Source organism: Somniosus microcephalus, chromosome 29 (genome assembly GCF_052327205.1).
Source record: "Somniosus microcephalus isolate GS21.2 chromosome 29, FLI_Smic_1.0, whole genome shotgun sequence".
In the NCBI taxonomy this organism is placed as follows: domain Eukaryota; kingdom Metazoa; phylum Chordata; class Chondrichthyes; order Squaliformes; family Somniosidae; genus Somniosus; species Somniosus microcephalus.
In genome coordinates, this window is record NC_141015.1 from 25,011,597 (window position 1) to 25,030,191 (window position 18,595).

Here is an 18,595-nt window from a genome sequence, read left to right on the forward strand (position 1 = left end):
CAATGGTCGGAGAGTCCAGAACCAGGGGTCATAGTCTAAGGATAAGGGGTAAGCCATTTAGGACAGAGATGAGGAAGAATTTCTTCACCCAGAGAGTGGTGAACCTGTGGAATTCTCTACCACAGAAGGCAGTAGAGGCCAATTCATTAAATATATTCAAGAAGGAGTTGGATATATTTCTTAAAGCTAAAGGGATCAAGGGGTATGGGGAGAAGGCAGGGACAGGGTACTGAATTTGGATGATCAGCCATGATCTCATTAAATGGCGGAGCAGGCTCGAGGGGCCGAATGGCCGACTCCTGCTCCTATCTTCTATGTTTCTATGTGTTTGACAGCGTCACAGAGCTGTCAAACGAGGACAATTCATCTGTCAAAAGCTTGTAGCTTTTAAAAGCTCTTTAGAATAATTTGTCTGTGACTACACAAACCACGCCGGGTCCAGGTATATTGAGTATCAGTAAAACAGGTTTATTAAGTATTAAACAACCAGGTGAAAGAAGTAATACTTAACAAGGAGATAGTCACAGTCTGTTCACCGAACCCCGGCGTTCCTTCCGAGTGACTGTGGCGGGGTCTCTTAATTCTCTTTTTTCCTCAACCGAGGATTCCCCTCTACCGTGGTTGACACGGCCCTTGACCGTGTTCGTTCTATCTCCCGCACTTTTGCCTTCACCCCTGCCCCTCCCTCCCGGAACCACGATAGGATTCCCCTTGTCCTCGCCTTTCACCCCACCAGCCTTCACATTCAACGGATAATCCGCCGCCATTTCCGCCACCTCCAGCGTGATCCCACCACCAAACACATCTTCCCCTCACCTCCCCTTTCAGCATTCCGTAGGGACCGCTCCCTCCGTGACACCCTGGTCCACTCCTCTATCACCCCCAACACCCCTTATAGCTTCACCCTTCCCACTGTCCAGGGCCCCAAACACCCCTTCCAGGTGAAACAGCGATTTACTCGTACTTCTTGTAATTTAGTATACTGTATTCGCTGCTCACGATGCAGCCTCCTCTACATTGGGGAGACCAAATGCAGATTGGGCGACCGCTTTGCAGAACACCTCCGTTCTGTCTGTAAGGGTGACCCCGAGCTTCCGGTCGCCTGTCACTTTAATTCTCCGCCCCATTTCCACTCAGACCTCACTGCCCTCGGCCTGTTACACTGTTCCAATGAAGCTGAATGTAAGCTCGAGGAACAGCACCTCATCTTTCAGCCTTCTGCACTCAACATGGAGTTCAACAATTTCAGACCAAAACCTCGGCCCCTATCTTTTTTCCATTATTTTTCTCTCTCTCACTCGGCAGCTGTCTTTCATTCTGCCAGAGCCATTTACACTTCATCTCGAGCCATCTTTTGTTTCTTAACTTGTCCCATTTCCATCTCCTTTTGCCTTGCACCATCTCTTAATCTCTCTTAATCTCTCCTGCCTTCCATCCTATCACAGACCTTCCCTTTTGTTCTTTCCTCCCCTCCCCCCTTTCCCTGCCCCTGCACTTGCTTAAAAACAGTTCTAACGCAGGGTCATCAACCTGAAACGTTAATTCTGTTTCTTTCTCCACAGATGCTGCCTGACCTGCTGAGTATTTCCAGCATTTTCTGCTTTTATTTCAGATTTCCAGCATCCGCAATATTTTGCTTCTGCTCTTTATTCTCTTGCTATGTTCTGTTGACTGAAGCTTCTCATCCTCTGGTTTCCCACTGCTTTCGGTGTTCAATAGCTGTTCATTTATACCTTTTTTTCCTCCGTTTTGCCTATGTGGCAGTTAGTAAGCAAGCTATCCTTATCTGAGAACAACTTTCACACTAAATTCTCACAGATGTCTTTTTGCTTTTTATTCAGTTCATTGTTTAGCCGGTTCTGCATTTTTGAGAAGACAGGGACTGGTGACTGTCTCCAGCCCCCTATCCTCTTTTGCAATGTTGCTGAATTTCTTGTTCCCTACTATCTCCTTATTTACTTAACAGACCATTTTACAGAATTATATCAATTTCTAACATCAGGTTGGCATAATTCTCCCATCCTGCTTTAGTCTCAGCCATTCGCCATTTTATACAGGCTTTTTAGGTTTATACATACAATTTCACATATTATAGTTATATAATAATGGTTATAGAATCTTAATAATGTTTACTAAATCCTACAGGTACACTCTATCCTTCAGGTCTCGGGAGTCCCTCAGCTCACCGGCACAGAAAGCAGAATGGCCGCTGAACTGTCAAAAGCTCTTGACAGATGAAACGGCACTTGCTGACGTCACCTGTAACCGGCTTTCCCTTAATTGGCCTGCTGAGCCCGCTGGGCGGGCTTAACAAGGTCAATCAAGGGAAAATAACGTGGGTTGGCCACAAGTCGATGGAGGCGGGACTAAAACCCAACAAGTGGGAGTCCCGCCTCCAAAAGCTCCCCATTGACAAAATCCAGCCCAAGTTTCGAGCCGAAGGGTCCCCGACTCGAAACGTTGACTCTGTTTCTCTCTCCTCGATGCTGCCTGACCTGCTGAATGTTTCTGACATTTTCTGTTGTTATTGCAAAACAAAGTTGTGCGTGCTTGACTTTAATGATATATAAATGTGTTTCATTGTGCCAGCTAATTATACTGTAGGATGAGCAAATGGCACTCGGCCACATATGCTTATTTTATGGGCTTAACAGACTGAAGGCAGACTTATGTGGGAAAATTAACCATTAAATAGATATTTACAACAATGATATAATCCTGTACATTTTACAGTAAAAGTCACAGATTAACCACAGGGTAATTTAAATCAAAGTTGGCCTCCATCATCATTTTAAAAAGAACACTTCTATTTTCTTGTATATATTGTTTCTTTAGCATGTTTCCCCATCTATAAATTTAGTCAGTGTGTTTAGCTATCAGACAATTATTGCACATAAAATAACATGTGCTTAAGTAACAACATCGTGCATTTATATAGCACATTTAACACAGAAAATGTCGCCAGGCGCGCCAAAGAAGAGATTGGGAGGAGTGACTAAAAGCTTGGTCAAAGAGGTGGGTTTTAAGGAGGATTTTAAAGGAGGGAGAGGGAGGTAGAAAGCCTTTGGGAGTGAATTCCGTATAGTGCTACACAGACGGCTGAAGGCACAGCCACCAATGGTGGAGCGAAGGAGTCAGAGGAATGGAGACTACGGATTTGGGAGGCGGGGGTATCAAGCTGAAGAAGCCTCCAGAGATAGGAAAGGGTGAGCCCATGGAGTGATTTAAGCACAATGATAAGGATTTTAAATTTGAGACGCTTGGCGACTGGGAGCCAATGTAGGTCAGTGAGGATGGGAGTGATGGGCGAGTAGGATTTAGTGTGTGATAGGATATGAGCAGCGCAGTCTTGGATGAGCTGAAGTTAATGGAAGGTGAAGGTGGCCGAGGATAAAAGGAATGGATGAGGGTTTGAGTGGCGGATGGGCTAAGGTAAGGGCAGAGGCAGGCAATATTATGGACGTCAAAGTAGGTGGTCTTGTGATTGAGAGCATTTGGGGTCAGAATCTCAGTTAGGGTCGAACTGAGTGCCAAAGTTGCAAGCTGTCCGGTTCCATATGGTAAGAAAACTAAATTTAACTATGTGCAAGATAACATAAACACACAGGGGGAAAAATTCAGTATCGCCCCGTTTGGGGCGCCATTATCGGCCGTGCGCAAAGTTTAGCGCCTGGCACTAATTATCACTTCTGACGGCAAACTTGGCTTTTATCGCCCCCGGAGGTGATTGGAGCGCTAAATTAGGCGCTTCACACCTGTCTTAAGGCGCAAAGGCCGAGGAGCGAGGCGCTAACTCAGAGCGCTGGCGAAGCAAGGAAGAGCAAATCAAAATGAACCCGCAGAGTGCTGTTCAGTACTCAAAACTCCTTCACACAGTGTTGAATTTCTCCAGAAGTCTCTCTCTCTCTCTCTCAGAATGCGTGGTGCAAAAATGTCACCAACAAAAAAAGGCAGGAAGCGGTCACCTTTAAATAGCGCTCCCCCAGTCACTTTCTGACTGCAAAACGCTCCCCTCAACCTGTCGTTGCTAGCGGCAGACGGTAAGGCAGGGGGTGCCACTCAATATCTGGTCCGGGGCGCTACCGGGGCGTTGCGCACTCGACTGACGTCACGATCTGCGAGCGCAGGAGATCATGGCGTTAGTGTTTAACGCCACCGCAAAATGTCTAGTTAATTTCGCAAGCGGCGCAAACATCGTCGCGCCCGGGCGCTAGTTGCTTTGCGCCCCATTAGTGCCCTCTTAAGGTGCTAACGGGAGGCGCAAACAACTGAATTTTTCCCCCACAGAATCTGTGACTGTGACCATGGTGCATTATCGCTCCTTGTCCTCTCTGTCGACTTGGGCATAGTTAATCACATGATCCTCCTCCAATGCCTCTCCTCCATTTTCCAGATCCGTGGGACTGCCGTGTATGCTTTCACACTTATCAATCCTTGCATAGACAGAGCATCTCTAGCTATGGTTTCTCTTCCCACTTTCGCATCGTCTCCCCCCGGACTCCCCAAGGATCCATCCTTGGGAACGACCCCCCCACCTTCTTCATCCTGGAGTATGGAAGCATATAGTAGTTATATTACTGGACTTAAATCCAGAGGCCGGGACTAATAATCCAGAGATATGAGTTCAAATCCCACCACAGGGAATTTAAATTCAATTAATTAAATAAATCTGGAATAAAAAGCTAGTATCGGTAATGGTGACCATGAAACTACTGGATGGTCGTAAAAACCCAACTGGCTCACTAATGCCCTTTAGGGAAGGAAATCTACCGACCTTTCCCGATCTGGCCGAGATGTGACTCCAGACCCACAGCAATGTGGTTGACTCTTAATTGCCTCTCTGAAATGGCCCAGCAAGCCACTCAGTTGTACCAAACCGCTGCGACATAGTCAGCACTGTGGAAGCACCTTCACTACAAGGACTGCAGCGGTTCAAGGCGACGGCTCACCGCCACCTTCTCGAGAACAACTTGGGATGGGAAATAAACACCGGCCTTGCCAGCGACGCCCACATCCCATGAACGAATAAATTAAAAAAAACACGACATGTTGTCCCTTGACGATATTATCCCAAGCAGTGGAGTGAGCTTGTATGTTGCTAACAACCAACTCTAATTCTTCATCACCTCTCGACTCCCTCCACTGCCTATCTGCTGTCAGAATGCTTTTCGGACATCCAGTCTTGCATTAACCATCACTTCCAGCAGCTAAACAGCAGGAAGACTGAACCCATCGTCTTTGGCCCCCACCATAAACTCCGTACTCTCATCAGTGATTCCATCTCCTTCCTGGCCAGACTGCACCAGACTCTTCGTAGCCTAAGTGTTGTGTTTGACCCCAAGCTGAACATCTGAAACAAAATTGACAGAAAAATACTAGCTGGTACATAGGGGGAAAATTCAGTTGCTTGCACCTCCCATTAGCACCTTAAGAGGGTGCTAATGGGGCGCAAAGCAACTAGCGCCCGGGCGCGGCGATGTTTGCGTCGCTCGCGAAATTAACTAGACATTTTGCGGCGGCGCTAAACACTACCGCCATGATCTCCTGTGCCGGCAGATCGTGACGTCAGTCGAGTGCGCAACGCCCCGGTAGCGCCCCGGACCGGATATTGAGTGGCGGCCCCTGCCTTACCGCCTGCCGCTAGCAACGACAGGTTGAGGGGAGCGTTTTGCAGACAGAAAGGGACTGGGGGAGCGCTATTTAAAGGCGACCGCTTCCTGCCTTTTTTTGTTGGTGACAATTTTGCACCACGCATTCAGAGAGAGAGAGAGACTTCTGGAGAGATTCAACGCTGTGTGAAGGGGTTTTGGGTACTGAGCAGCACTTTGCAGGTTCATTTTGATTTGCTCTTCCTTCGCCCGCGCTCTGAGGTAGCGCCTCGCTCCTCAGCATTTGCGCCTTAAGACAGGTGTGAAGCGCCTGACTTAGCGCTCCAATCACCTCCAGGGGCGATAAAAGCCAAGTTTGCTGTCGGAGGCGATAATTAGCGCCAGGCGCTAAACTTTGCGCACAGCCGATAATGGTGCCCCAAACGGGGCGATACTGAATTTTTCCCCCATTGAATCTGTCCCATTCAGTCATAATGAAACTAAGTAACATGACCCTCAATGCTCTGCAGCCTCCAGCAAGCCATGTCATCTCCTGGGAGAGGCAAAAAAAGACTAAAAAACCCGTAGGCCAATTCAGAAAGAAAGACTTGCATTTCTATCGCGCCTTTCACGACCACCGGACACCTCAAAGCGCTTTATAGCCAATAAAGTACTTTTTGAAGTGTAGTCACAGTTGCAATATGGGAAACGCGGCAGCCAATTTGCGTGCAGCAAGCTCCCACAAACAGCAATGTGATAATGACCAGATAATCTGATTTTTGTTATGTGAATTGAGGGATAAATATTGGCCCAGGACACCGGGGAGAACTCCCCTGCTCTTCTTCGAAATAGTGCCATGGGATCTTTTACGTCCACCTGAGAGAGCAGACGGGACCTCGGTTTAATGTCTCATCTGAAAGACGGCACCTCCAACAGTGCAGCGCTCCCTCAGCACTGCACTGGAGTGTCAGCCTAGCTTTGTGTGGTCAAGACTTGAATCCACAACCTTCTGACTCAGAGGCGAGTGTGCTACCCACTGAGCCACAGCTGGCACCCAAGGAATTCAGGGAAAAAACACACAATTCTGGAAAATCTGCAAATTTTGTAATTGTGTGTTCCAATTCCAGAGTTCAAATCGTTAAAGTAGATTGTGAACAACAGCAGTCCTAGTACTGATCCCTGTGCTACACCACTTCCCACCTTTTGCCAGTTAGAGTAGCTACCTTTAACCACTACTCTCTGTTTTCTGTGTTGCAGCCAGCTAGCCATCCATTCTGCTACTTGTCCCCTGACTCCACATGTTCTGACCTTAGTCATGAGTCTACTATGCGGTAACTTATTGAAGGCCTTTTGAAAATCCAAATATATTACATCTACATTACCCTTGTCTACTCTTTCTGTTACTTATTCAATAAGATTAGTCCAGCATGACCTTCCTAGATGTTTTTCAATTAAATCCACCACCGATTAAGCTAACTGGTCTATAGTTCTCTTAACTTGTTCTATCTCCCTTTTTAAATATAGGAATCACATTAGCTGTCTGCCAGTCCTCTGACACTATATATATATGTAATAGTGCCTCTGCTATCTCTTCCCTAACTTTGTTTAATATGCGTGGATGCAATCCATACCAGGGGTTTTATCCTCTCTATTAGTTTGTCAATTATCTCCCTCCTATCTATCTGAAATGCCTTTATATCATTTTGTTCTCTTCTTCGGCGGTGCCGTCGTTTGGATGAGACGTTAAACCGAGGTCCCGTCTGCTCTCTCAGGTGGATGTAAAAGATCCCATGGCACTATTTCGAAGAAGAGCAGGGGAGTTCTCCCCGGTGTCCTGGGCCAATATTTATCCCTCAATTCACATAACAAAAATCAGATTATCTGGTCATTATCACATTGCTGTTTGTGGGAGCTTGCTGCGCGCAAATTGGCTGCCGCGTTTCCCATATTGCAACCGTGACTACACTTCAAAAAGTACTTCATTGGCTATAAAGCGCTTTGAGGTGTCCGGTGGTCGTGAAAGGCGCGATAGAAATGCAAGTCTTTCTTTCTGAATTGGCCTATGGGTTTTTTAGTCTTTTTTTGCCTCTCCCAGGAGATGACATGGCTTGCTGGAGGCTGCAGAGCATTGAGGGTCATGTTACTTAGTTTCATTATGACTGAATGGGACAGATTCAATGGGGGAAAAATTCAGTATCGCCCCGTTTGGGGCACCATTATCGGCCGTGCGCAAAGTTTAGCGCCTGGCGCTAATTATCGCCTCCGACAGCAAACTTGGCTTTTATCGCCCCTGGAGGTGATTGGAGCGCTAGGTCAGGCGCTTCACACCTGTCTTAAGGCGCAAATGCCGAGGAGCGAGGCGCTACCTGTTTGTGGGAGCTTGCTGTGCGCAAATTGGTTGCCACATTTCCCACATTACAACAGTGACTACACTCCAAAAGTACTTCATTGGCTGTAAAGTGCTTTGAGACGTCTGGTGGTCGTGAAAGGCGCTATATAAATGTAAGTCTTTCTTTCTTCTAATGTCATACCCACCTTGTTAATCTCCCTGGTAAATACTGAGGCAAAGTAACTACTCAATATTTCTGCCATTTCGCTGTCATTACCTGTGAGTTGATCTTGTCCATCCCTTCGTGGGCCTAGTCATATCCTGATTTTTCTTTTGTTATTTATGTGTCTGTAGAATACTATTTATTTTTATATTCTTTGATCATTTAATTTTGTAGTTCCCCTTTGCTTTCCCAATTTTTTTGATGACTTCTTTCCTAACCCCTTCATGTTCCCTTTTGTCATCCTCTCCTTTGTTGTCTATGTACTTAGTGTGTGCCTTTTTCTTCAGTTTCAATTTTACCCTTTTGTCTTTATTCATCCACGGCGTTTTACTATTGGCTAGTTTGTTCTTGTTTTTTTAGAGGAATATATTTCTCCTGAAGTCTATTGAGCACCGTTTAAAATATTTCCCACTGCTTTTCTATCACTTTGTCTGTCATAAAAAATGTTCTGTCTCCTTCTTTGGCTCGGTGTCCATTCTACTTGGGCCGCTGTGAAGCGCCTTGGGACATTTTACTACACCAAAGGCGCTATATAAATGCAACTTATTGTTGTCTACTGTTAATTCAAAGTTACTTTTGCTACATTTTGTTCCAATGAAGCAATTGAAATAAAACAATGTTGGAGGAGTTTTTGCAGGATTACTCGAATTAAGCAACTTTGAATTAAGAAGAGTAAACTGTAGTTAATCGGCCAGCTATACTAAACAACACGCGCTGGTGCAAAAATGTTTACTGCCATTGATTAAGAAGAAATGAGAAATCTAATTTTTCTTTTTTTAAATTTTTTTATTATAAAACATTTAACACTTGAAAAATGCAAGACAGACCTGTAACATAACATGTTGGTCCAAAAACATGGCAATTCATACTTGGGTTTCATGTTGTAAAAATACACATGTTCTACAAAAACCATTGGAAAACATTAAATAACTTGTCTGCAATATTAAAACAATATATAAATAAAAATAAAAGCTTCAGATTAACACTTTTAAAGTGCAGTACTTTCAGGACGCACTGCAGTTCAGCATTCATGTAAACACTGACCAGTTTGAATCGGTCTACAATTAATTGGTTCAGCAAACTGCAGCACATATGTCTTCATTCAGTCTGGCTGAATAGAATATTTGTGACGGCTTTAGGCAAATCTTTTGAGTTACATTGTGCCACCACATGCTGTATCATCTGATTTTTTTTTTACAGTGTCCTGGACAAATAATGGGCGCTGGAAGAAACATTCAGTAGGCTGACTTTTAAAAAATTGTATTTGGTTTGAGTCGACTTTTCTGCCTTGTTTTGCCTAAGGCTGGAAATTGTGTGTGATCCAGCATTATTATTATTGTCTTGTCGCTTACAACTTGACATGAAGGTACTAATAATATATTTAATATCAGTGTATCTTAATAATATATAAATAAAATGTGCAGTTTTTTTTGTTTCATACATCACAGCCTAACATTGAACACCAGTAAATCGGCGATAGATTTAAGGAAGGCAGATGATATAGAAAAGGAGAGCAGTTCTTGGCTCTTATTTCTGAAATAGTTATTGACTATTAATAGTCTTTTGAGCACTTTTTGAAGCGGTTGTCCCTACATTGTAAGCTGCAAGGGAGGTCGCGACACAAAAGGTTGCTATCCAATTTTCTTTTTATCTTCCCTGATGACATCGGAGTTCAACGATTCTCCTTTTTAGGTCTAATTCTTCTTTTTAATTTTCGGCCCTCTTCTTTCTTGGTGTTGGAATACATTCCGACTTCCTCTCGAGATCATGGCCAATTCTGGAGAAGAAAAAATAATGGGGCACACATTTAAGATGATGAATTGTACATATTTTTGAAATGATAGAACAACTAAGAAAAGAACTTTCGTGAAAGCGGTCTGTCGCTATCCCTCCAGTTCTGACCAGAGTTTGCGGCATAAATGTGACTATAAATTCTAAAGTGAGAGCCCCTTCTGGTCGTGGTAATAATACAATCGACTGCTGTGAATTCCAAATCGTTCTTTGTGCTAAAAACTGAATTATCAATAATCTGAATGAAGCAATGTAAATAACACCGCAAAATGGTAATGCCAATAAATTTGAATTCAGCAACGTTGAATTAAGAGGAGACTATGTTCAGATATAATGTGGTAGAAATTCGACATGGGGTGGTAGTGCAAAGCTTGTGGTATCACATTGGCCATCTGTTATACAGTTCCATTGTTCACTGCTGTTTTGCGTTACCACCCAAGACGATCTTCTACCCCAATGTGTTTATTTAAGATTATATTCAGAACACAGCAGTGAACGAATTCTCTTTTTATACATTCGATTCTTCGGGCTGGTTTCTATGAGTAACGATTACTCTACCACAAGCAACTTATTAGACAAAGAAGTGGGCAACATTTGAGATTCAGGCACAGAAAAATATTCCATCGGGCAAATAAATGGAGGGGGATTTTTTTTATATTAGTGGAGCCTTTAGAAAGTGCTTTGATCAACTAAATCATTAGCTGGCACTCGGCCTAATGATATAATCCCAAGTTGGGTTGCATGAATGCCAGCCAAATCCACAAAACCACGTTTGGATTTTTATACCTAGTGCTGCCAGCGCAAATATAAATTTACTTTTTTTGAGGACTAAACACTGTACTCCCTTAAGGGTATACTTGTTAAAACCTGTCCTGTTGGCTCTGTTACATGAACCTACATATTTTGCAGCCAATTAGCATTCTTTATTCTCTGTTTTATAAGTGCTAATCTGTTGATTGTGAAACTGTGTTCATTCTGTTGCTGCTACACTGTATCCGAGTATACCCTGACACTGTATCCGAGTATACCCTGACACTTGATCCGAGTATACCCTGACACTATCCGAGTATATACCCTGACACTGTATCCGAGTATACACTGACACTGTAACGACGCTTTAACAGTTTAATCTGATGGATTAAATTTCCACAATACCGTGGCGGCAAAATCTGGAGCTGGAGAAAAACGTCAAAGGCAGATCTAATCCAGATTGATCATTTGGTTACAGAATAGTGTATTAGCTCAGTGCTTGCCAAAAAACTGCTGATCAGCACTATTTTTTGCACTAAAGTACATTTAGTGTACACACTGTGCATTGATTAGACAATCATTTGTATAAATATCAAATGTTGCACCATTCTCTTTTTCCATTTAGTAAGCCTATTCGTATAGTCTATTCCTGGTGATTCAAATTATATCTCCCCCCAACCCCTCCCACAAAAAAATGTCAATATTTGAATCAAGCAATGTAATTTAATGCCAAAACCTTCCAATTATTTGAAGTAAGAGGATAGACTGTAATTCACTTCCTCCGTTGTAGAAAAGCAGTAATTTTAAGCTCACCTCTCCCAACATTTGATCAGTGTTCTGCCTTGTTTTGCATCGGGGTTAAGGCACACTTCCACTTTTGAATTGTTGACATTTACTACAAGTCTGAAAGAAGACAATAAATTGAAAAGTTAGTGACATTTTCTACTTGATGCATCTTAACAGTGTGTGACTGCTGTTGCGATCGTTGGATGCTGGACCCAGTCAAGTGTCCAGATAATTGGTTTACAATGAAATATCTCCTTTGGCCCTAAAACCATCAGGGAAGATCTTATGAACTTGGATTGCCTTACCCCACAATTTTCAACTTGTGGGGGGGGGGGGGGGTCAAACACAGAGAAATTGTGGAACATTTGCTTCCTTTCTTCCCCCATTTTATATTCTTGTATAAATCATAGAATGGTGACAGCACATGATCAACTTGTTGAGTGATCTTAAGCTGTACTTCCCATTCCCACAGCGAGATTTTTAAAATAAATACAACAGTTCTCCAGCACATCTGCAGATCTTTAACTTTTTGCAGCAATTTGCTCTAATCCGAGACAACTACGCTCTTCAAAGTTTGTGTCCTAAAATGAAGAAACAAGCTGAGCTTTGACTGAAGACCGTATTCCCGCCTGTTGCTACAACACCGCCATTCTGCTGTTTGGGGCTTTGTACAGTAGATTGAAATTAGAATGAATTTCCTGTACACAAAGAAGGACGTGAAATAACTGATTTACCAATGAGCTTGTTGAGGCAGCAACTTGCATCAGTCCCACTTGGGATGAGGCAGATTTCCTGACTACCCTTGGGAAATGCAGGCCAATTCCCAGCAAGAAATGCCAAAACTCTGTAGGTCAGAGTGAGCCGGCCTTTGCAGCTCTCTCTCTCTCTGTAACATGGCAGGAGGAAGACTTATTGCATTTCTGTTATTAAGTGCATTCGGAGCACCCCCCACCCTTTTTCTCCCCCTTGGTGAAGGTGTGGGAGGGAATTCATCTTAAAAGTTTTTACAAAAAAAAAATCTAGGAAACTGAAAACTTCAATTTGTTTAAGACTTGACAAATTTCATTCCCTCGGGTTCTTTTAACTAACACTTCAACCGCCGATAAAATGTGGCTCTTTCCCCACTTCGCAATAAGCCCAGCAACAGCTAAACTCTTATTTACACGCTTCATAAAGCTTAGAAGCCCCCCACCACCAGCCCCACTTCTCGCTTCCCCCCTCTCCTCCATCCCTTAACAGCAAGAACTCTTGGCAGTTTTCATTTTTACTGCTGTACTTACATGATTTGAGTACTTGCGCAGTGCGCTTCTTTTGGAATGATTAAATAGTCCTCCATGATCCTGAAAGGCACCATTTTAACGAAATTTAAGCAGAGGCATCTGGGTGGATTGGTGGCGCTCTCTGCAAAAAAGACAAGTTTACGCATGAATTTATTATCACTGAATGAAGTAACAGAACACTCACTGTTCATCTGTTTTCACTTTTAACTGGACCAGTAACTAATCAGAACTTCATTACTGACCTGCTGGGAAGTATGCGGAGACGAATGCTAGAGCCAAGAGAGCTGTTGCCTGGAACTTGCAGTTCATTCTGTTGCTGGTTTTGTCGGTGGGGTCTGCTCTGCTAAAAACACAAGAAGACAAATGTTTAAAAACTTAGTAAGAATTCAAGTGCATCGTTAACTACAAATACTGGATGATTTAGAGTATTGCAAAATGTTTCAATGCCACTTATACCAGCATTTTTTTCCCTAGGTAGTTATTTGGAGCATGCAGCACTTGAGAAAAGTTAATTACCTGTAATAACTAAAAGGGCTAACTTTCAAAAAGGCTTCATTCAATATTCATTGGCACGTAACTATTTCAATTGTACAGTTAAAGGTTGCATTTAGAAATGGAATAAAAATGAACTTACTTGTAGTAGTTTGTTGGCGACTGTCAGTCAGTTTGCCTTTTTTAATCTGTTGCACGTGCTCTTTATGTTCAAGGCTTGTCTACAGGTACAGCCCCCTGGAATGATACAGAGCAGACGAGATACTTTCACTGCTGCAGCTTGCAGTTTGAGATCTGTGACTGTGGGTGCTCTTTGCAGCCAATTTATACTCAGCTCCCAGCCACAGATGTGAAGATCAAGTCACATGGTTTCCTGGAAAAAAAAGAGATGATGAAATCTTGGAGATTCCGGTTAAAACTGAGCCAACAAGAGAGCAACAGATCCAGACCCCCCCAGTTTAGAGGCAACTCAGGCAGCTGCATCAGAATTTTTTTTAAAAACTGTTACTTTTTCCTCTCTGCCCTGTCTCTCCGGAAAGCATTGATCTCTTGCTGGGCTGCAGTTCAAGGCTATTTCGCATTGGGACAGTAGAGTGACACTGGGGTTTTCCCAATGCCATCAGCACAAATATCACTAATACAAATAGGAACAGGAGTCGGCCATTCAGCCCCTCGAGCCTCTTCTGCTGTTCAATTAGATCGTGGCTGATCTGTACCTTAACTTCACCTACCCCTTCTTTGGTTCCCTAACCCTTAATACCCTTACCTAACAAAAATCTATCCATCTCTAGTTTGAAATTTTCAATTGACCCCCCCAGCCTCCACAGCTTTTTTTTTGGGGGGGGGGGGTGGGAGAGATCCAGATTTCCACTACCCTGTGCGAAGAAGTGCTTCCTGACATCGCCCCTGAGCAGCCCAATCAAATTAAAATATTTGCAATTAAATCACAATCTGGTTTCTTTCATCAATGTGGTGCTGCCCTACCAGACTGATGCTGTGTTTAGTATTGCAAAAGGGCATTGGATCTGCACCCTGCCTCGCTGCCTCCGACCTTCCTTTTGGGATATTAAATGATCCAGTGTACCTGAGCTTATTGTTTCCTAAATCCTGCTAGCCAGTTTGATGGCTATGATCTCCCGTGGTCAGTTCATAGCTCGATACAGCAGTTTCTCCCCCCAAAACTTACTTTGATTTCAAACTTTAGTTGCACCCTTGGACGGCAATGGAAGTGGTTTTTTCAGAGAACATGAGTGGTGTGCATTACCTGTGTGTGCATAGTGATTTAAATTTTAAAATCAAAACATTGTGATCTTAAAAAACTTCAGATTAATTCAACTGCGGTGACTTGGAGGAGGAAACCGCTGCGCCGTGATGTGAAGCAGCTTCGAGGGGAGGGGAGGGGAGGGCTGGCAAGGTGACCGCTGTATTCCTAACCATGCACTTGCTCGAAACGGGTACCTTTCAGTGGCGGTAGGTGCAAGAGGATTCAGCAGTGGATCTTGCACCCAAGGTGCGTAAGGCGTCTCAAGATAGTCAGTCTTCGACTTGTTAGTGAGAGAAAAGAGGTTGAAGGCGGCACCTTATTATGCGGATACAATGACGATGAGATAATCAATGAAACTTGCTAACATAGGATCCTACGGGGCAACAGGAATGACCAACAAGGCAGTGTGGCCATGTTTGCCGCAGTAACAGTTTGACTCTGGTTTTGGTGACGAGCGTTGACTTGGATCAAACCTTGGTGGAGGAAGGGTGAGGCGCACTGCCTTTGCCTCTCTTTGTCTGCCCGCCTGATTCCCAACGCTCTGCCCCTCCCCATTCGCCTGATTGCCGATGATCGGACTTAACGGCCTCGATATTAGCCCACCTACAATGGGCAGGTTAGGGTGGGGGGGGGGGGGTTCAAATGTGAAATGCGCGGAACCCATCCCTAACATGCCGTGCGCGTGCCCGACGCCACTTTTACAGTGGTGGATATCACGCCGCTTGACTGCTGCGCCATGGAGAGGGGGGCTCTTATTAGCATATTTAAATCGTGCTCTGACAGTGTGATTGGGCGCCTGATTTGAAATTGACTGCTGTTGCACGGGTTTCCCAGGGGTTGGGAAACTCGGCAGTGGAATGGAGTTGGGAGCTGCTGATTCCACAAGGTAAGTGATTCTTTTAGTACTCCTTGTGGGCCAGGAGGAGTAAGAGTGCCTCCCCCGCACGGGCCTTTCAAGAAAGCCTTTGGCCTCTCCCAGTCCTGATCTCCAGCCTCCCCTGCCCAGCCCTACTGTTCCGAGGTACCCCCCCCCCTTTGATTGGCCACCAAAGCTTCCTCACCAGTACTGACCTCCCCCCCCCCCCCCCCTCCCCCCCCACAGCCCGCCTGAGTGCTGGCCGGAGCGTCCTCCCTTCCTTTGGCCCCCCCACCCGATTGCTGGGGACCATCCCCAAGGGTCCCCGGCTGCAGCCTCCTGCCCTCCCACTGCCCCCTGGCCAGGCTGTCCATGTGGGAGGTAGAGCTACAAGATGCAAACGAGGCCCTGCCGTTAAGATCGACAGGACCTCCCCGTCCCCCGACCTAGCCGGGTTCTTCGCCCGCTTTCAGCTTCCCCTGCACCCTTCCCGTAAATATCGGGCCCGTCGTGTACGCAGCTTTCAGAGTCCACCCTGCTGCTGTTCTGGCGACGACAACCTCTGCATTTTAAATTGTGGCTGGTGATAAAAAAAAGTTTAAAATGACCGGTGAGAGAACTGCATAAACAAAACTGCGAACTCAACAAAGTGGCACGTGATTGGGGAAAAACCTCATTCAAAAATCACAAGAGAAGATAACGATTTTTATCGAGTGATGCAATGGGAACTGACGGGTTTTAATGCCTGTTCAGCATCAGGGCATGTGACAAAATGCTAAAATCTAATGGTGCCCATAGGCCATTAAAATTAAAACAGGAGTTTTTATAAATTCAATGCCAACTAGTTTTTTCTAAAGATATATCCGGTGTCTTGGCTGAAAGTTGGGTAGCAGGAATTCTCAAAGTTGCTCACCATGGTTATCATGTCTGAAAGTCCTTATCCTTTCAGACAGCCTCTTCCTCATCCAGGAGCACTGCAACACCGAATGTCTGGGGCCAGCTCCCTGTTCTGCTTCTTGCACAGCTGCTGGCCATTGGTAGCATAAAGCCCTTTTGTATTCTGCAACCATTGTAAGCTCTCAAACACATGTTCTGTAGCTGCAGCTTCACCAAGTACCAAAGATGATGGCTTCGGTTCTCCCATTGCTTAACTGGAGGCAATTGTGTCTCGTCTAAGACCGGATGCAGTCTGACAACACGGAGGTGTTGGTGAGGTAGAGCTGGGTGTCACGGGCGTGCGTGTGAAAGCTGACCCCATGTCTGCCGAGGGGCAGCATGTAGATGAGGAAGAAGAGGTGGGGGTGCGGGTGGGGGCGGCCAAGGATGTATCCTTGGGTAATGGTGCTGGGGGGGGGGGCGAGAAGAGAACCCATTGCTGGAGATGCTTGGCTATGATCGGATAGCTAAGAGTGGAACTAAGCGAGGGCAGTCCCATTAAGTTGGACAATGGAAGAAAGTAATTGTAGGAGGATGGTGTGTCAATCATGCCGGAGGTTGCAGAGATGTTGAGAAGGATTAGTGCTCCACAGTCACAGAGGATGTCATTTGTGACTGATTACATCTACAAGTACAGGAAACTCTTTATTATCCAGCACCGACGGGACCGGCGTGGTGCCGGTTTATCAAAAAGTCCGGATTACAGAGAGGTATAGTTAAAAGGTACGAGAGCTCCGTACACAGCAACAAATCCAGGCTTCCCTGTTGCTTAGCAACAGGTGCAGGAACTCCGGCCCCAGACCAAGCGTCCCTGTTGCTTAGCAACAAGTGTAGGAGCCCCGGTTACACAGCCACAGATCCAGGAACGGCCACTAATATGAAGTAAAAACTTACCTGAACCTACTCCTGAATTTTGACGGTTAACAGAGATTTCCGGTTATTTAGGTGCTGGTAAATCGAGAGTTTCCTGTATTTATATTGCTGATTACTTGCCATAGCTCAGTGATAGCTTTACTGAATCGATGGGAAGTGCAGGATAAATGCTGGATACTGATTTCTGGTAGTTTTAGTGTGTTTACATGCAAGACACAAGGTCATCTCTCAGCAGCATTGTGGGGCTGTAGTTGCGCTGTACCAGTGTGCTATTCCTCAACGGTAGGACATGGCTTTTAAAGTAGCCACTTGATGTTCAGTAAAGCCTGGTAGTAGGCATGTGATATTTATTATCGCACCTTTTAAGGCACAATTATATTAATGCAGCGGCAGTGAAGGGGAAACCTGTCACCTCCGAGTATTGCTCTTCTCTTTTCAGTGTACCAGTGAACTGATGGTCCTCGCTGGAGAGTCTCTGGGAAATGGGCACTTGCTCTCCATACCCTGACATTCACTCTCAGGACTCCAAAAAAAGGTCAGCAGTTGGAGGTGCACAGTTTGTCCCCTTTACGGCATTGTACCAATGTAAAAGGATTGTTTAATGGCTGGTTACAGGGCACCATTGACTGAGAATCTGGAGCGAGTCCACTGTCTGCTCACTCGCTTGCCTGGGGAAGATGTAAAAGATGGAGTAACTTCTTTTCCAGTGCGGGGGCCGCTGGCTAGGCATTGTATAAATGAAGTTAAACAAAATCTTCTTGGAACACTATTGTAGTTTTTGGAATGAGTTGTCAGCTTCGTGCCATAGCCTCTGGTTAACAAAGCAGTCCTGAGTCTCCACACACAGTTGGCAGACTAGAGCAAAGGGACATTGTAGAAAGATGAGAGATACAGATCGCTGTTGCGCAACTAAAGGAAGAGCTAAATAAACCTCAAGTGTCTTTGCTCAGCGTGATTTCTGTGGCTAAAGTGAGTGAAAGCAGCTTACACTGAGGGGAAGAAAATATTTCAATCCTTATGGGATTACTTTACAAGATAGACGCAGACGTTAATAGACAAAAAAAAAATCTGCTATTAAAGGGTTAAAGTTAAGCCTAATCCTGCCAAAAATGCAGGTTTATTTACCCACCAGGTCAATTGGTTCAACTCTGACTTAATGGCAGAAAATGTAACTCTGAGAAAACCAGCGTGGTATAATTAGACCAAAGTTAATACCTGGGTTCATTATATTAAAAGAAAACCGAGTTTAAAAAGTTGTAGTTTGCTACTTTATATTCACAGCGACTTTTTTTTAACTAAAATTAGTGAAGACGGGGTTTTCAACCCCAATATTTAGCAAGTAACGGTCGAGTGATATGAAGAAATTTCACTCAAATGTCTGAGAAATAGCCTAAAATTCCACTGTAAAAATCTTACAAGTTTTAGCC

At 44.6% G+C, this 18,595-nt stretch overlaps 2 protein-coding genes across 6 annotated transcripts in view; one reads left to right on the forward strand and one right to left on the reverse strand.

The window, feature by feature from the left end:
- rassf4a (Ras association domain family member 4a) overlaps nt 1-18,595 on the forward strand; it is a 299,271-nt gene that overhangs the window by 90,377 nt on the left and 190,299 nt on the right. The window lies entirely within an intron of this gene.
- LOC147098557 (C-X-C motif chemokine 2-like) lies at nt 8,906-13,552 on the reverse strand. Its single transcript, XM_085970395.1, has 5 exons — nt 13,382-13,552; nt 12,990-13,090; nt 12,748-12,868; nt 11,495-11,584; nt 8,906-9,917 (listed from the first exon to the last, which is right to left on the reverse strand). Exons 2-5 carry the CDS (start codon nt 13,054-13,056, stop codon nt 9,848-9,850), a joined length of 348 nt encoding a protein of 115 aa, XP_085826521.1. The 5' UTR covers nt 13,057-13,090; nt 13,382-13,552; the 3' UTR covers nt 8,906-9,847.

Coding starts and splice junctions, on each gene's coding strand:
- LOC147098557 (XM_085970395.1), bottom strand. CDS start 13,056: ATGAACTGCAAGTTCCAGGCAACAGCTCTCTTGGCTCTAGCATTCGTC. Junction 12,869..12,989: donor CTCCGCATACTTCCCAGCAG/GTCAGTAATGAA, acceptor TCTTTTTTGCAG/AGAGCGCCACCAATCCACCC. Junction 11,585..12,747: donor TGCGCAAGTACTCAAATCAT/GTAAGTACAGCA, acceptor GTCTTCTTTCAG/ACTTGTAGTAAATGTCAACA.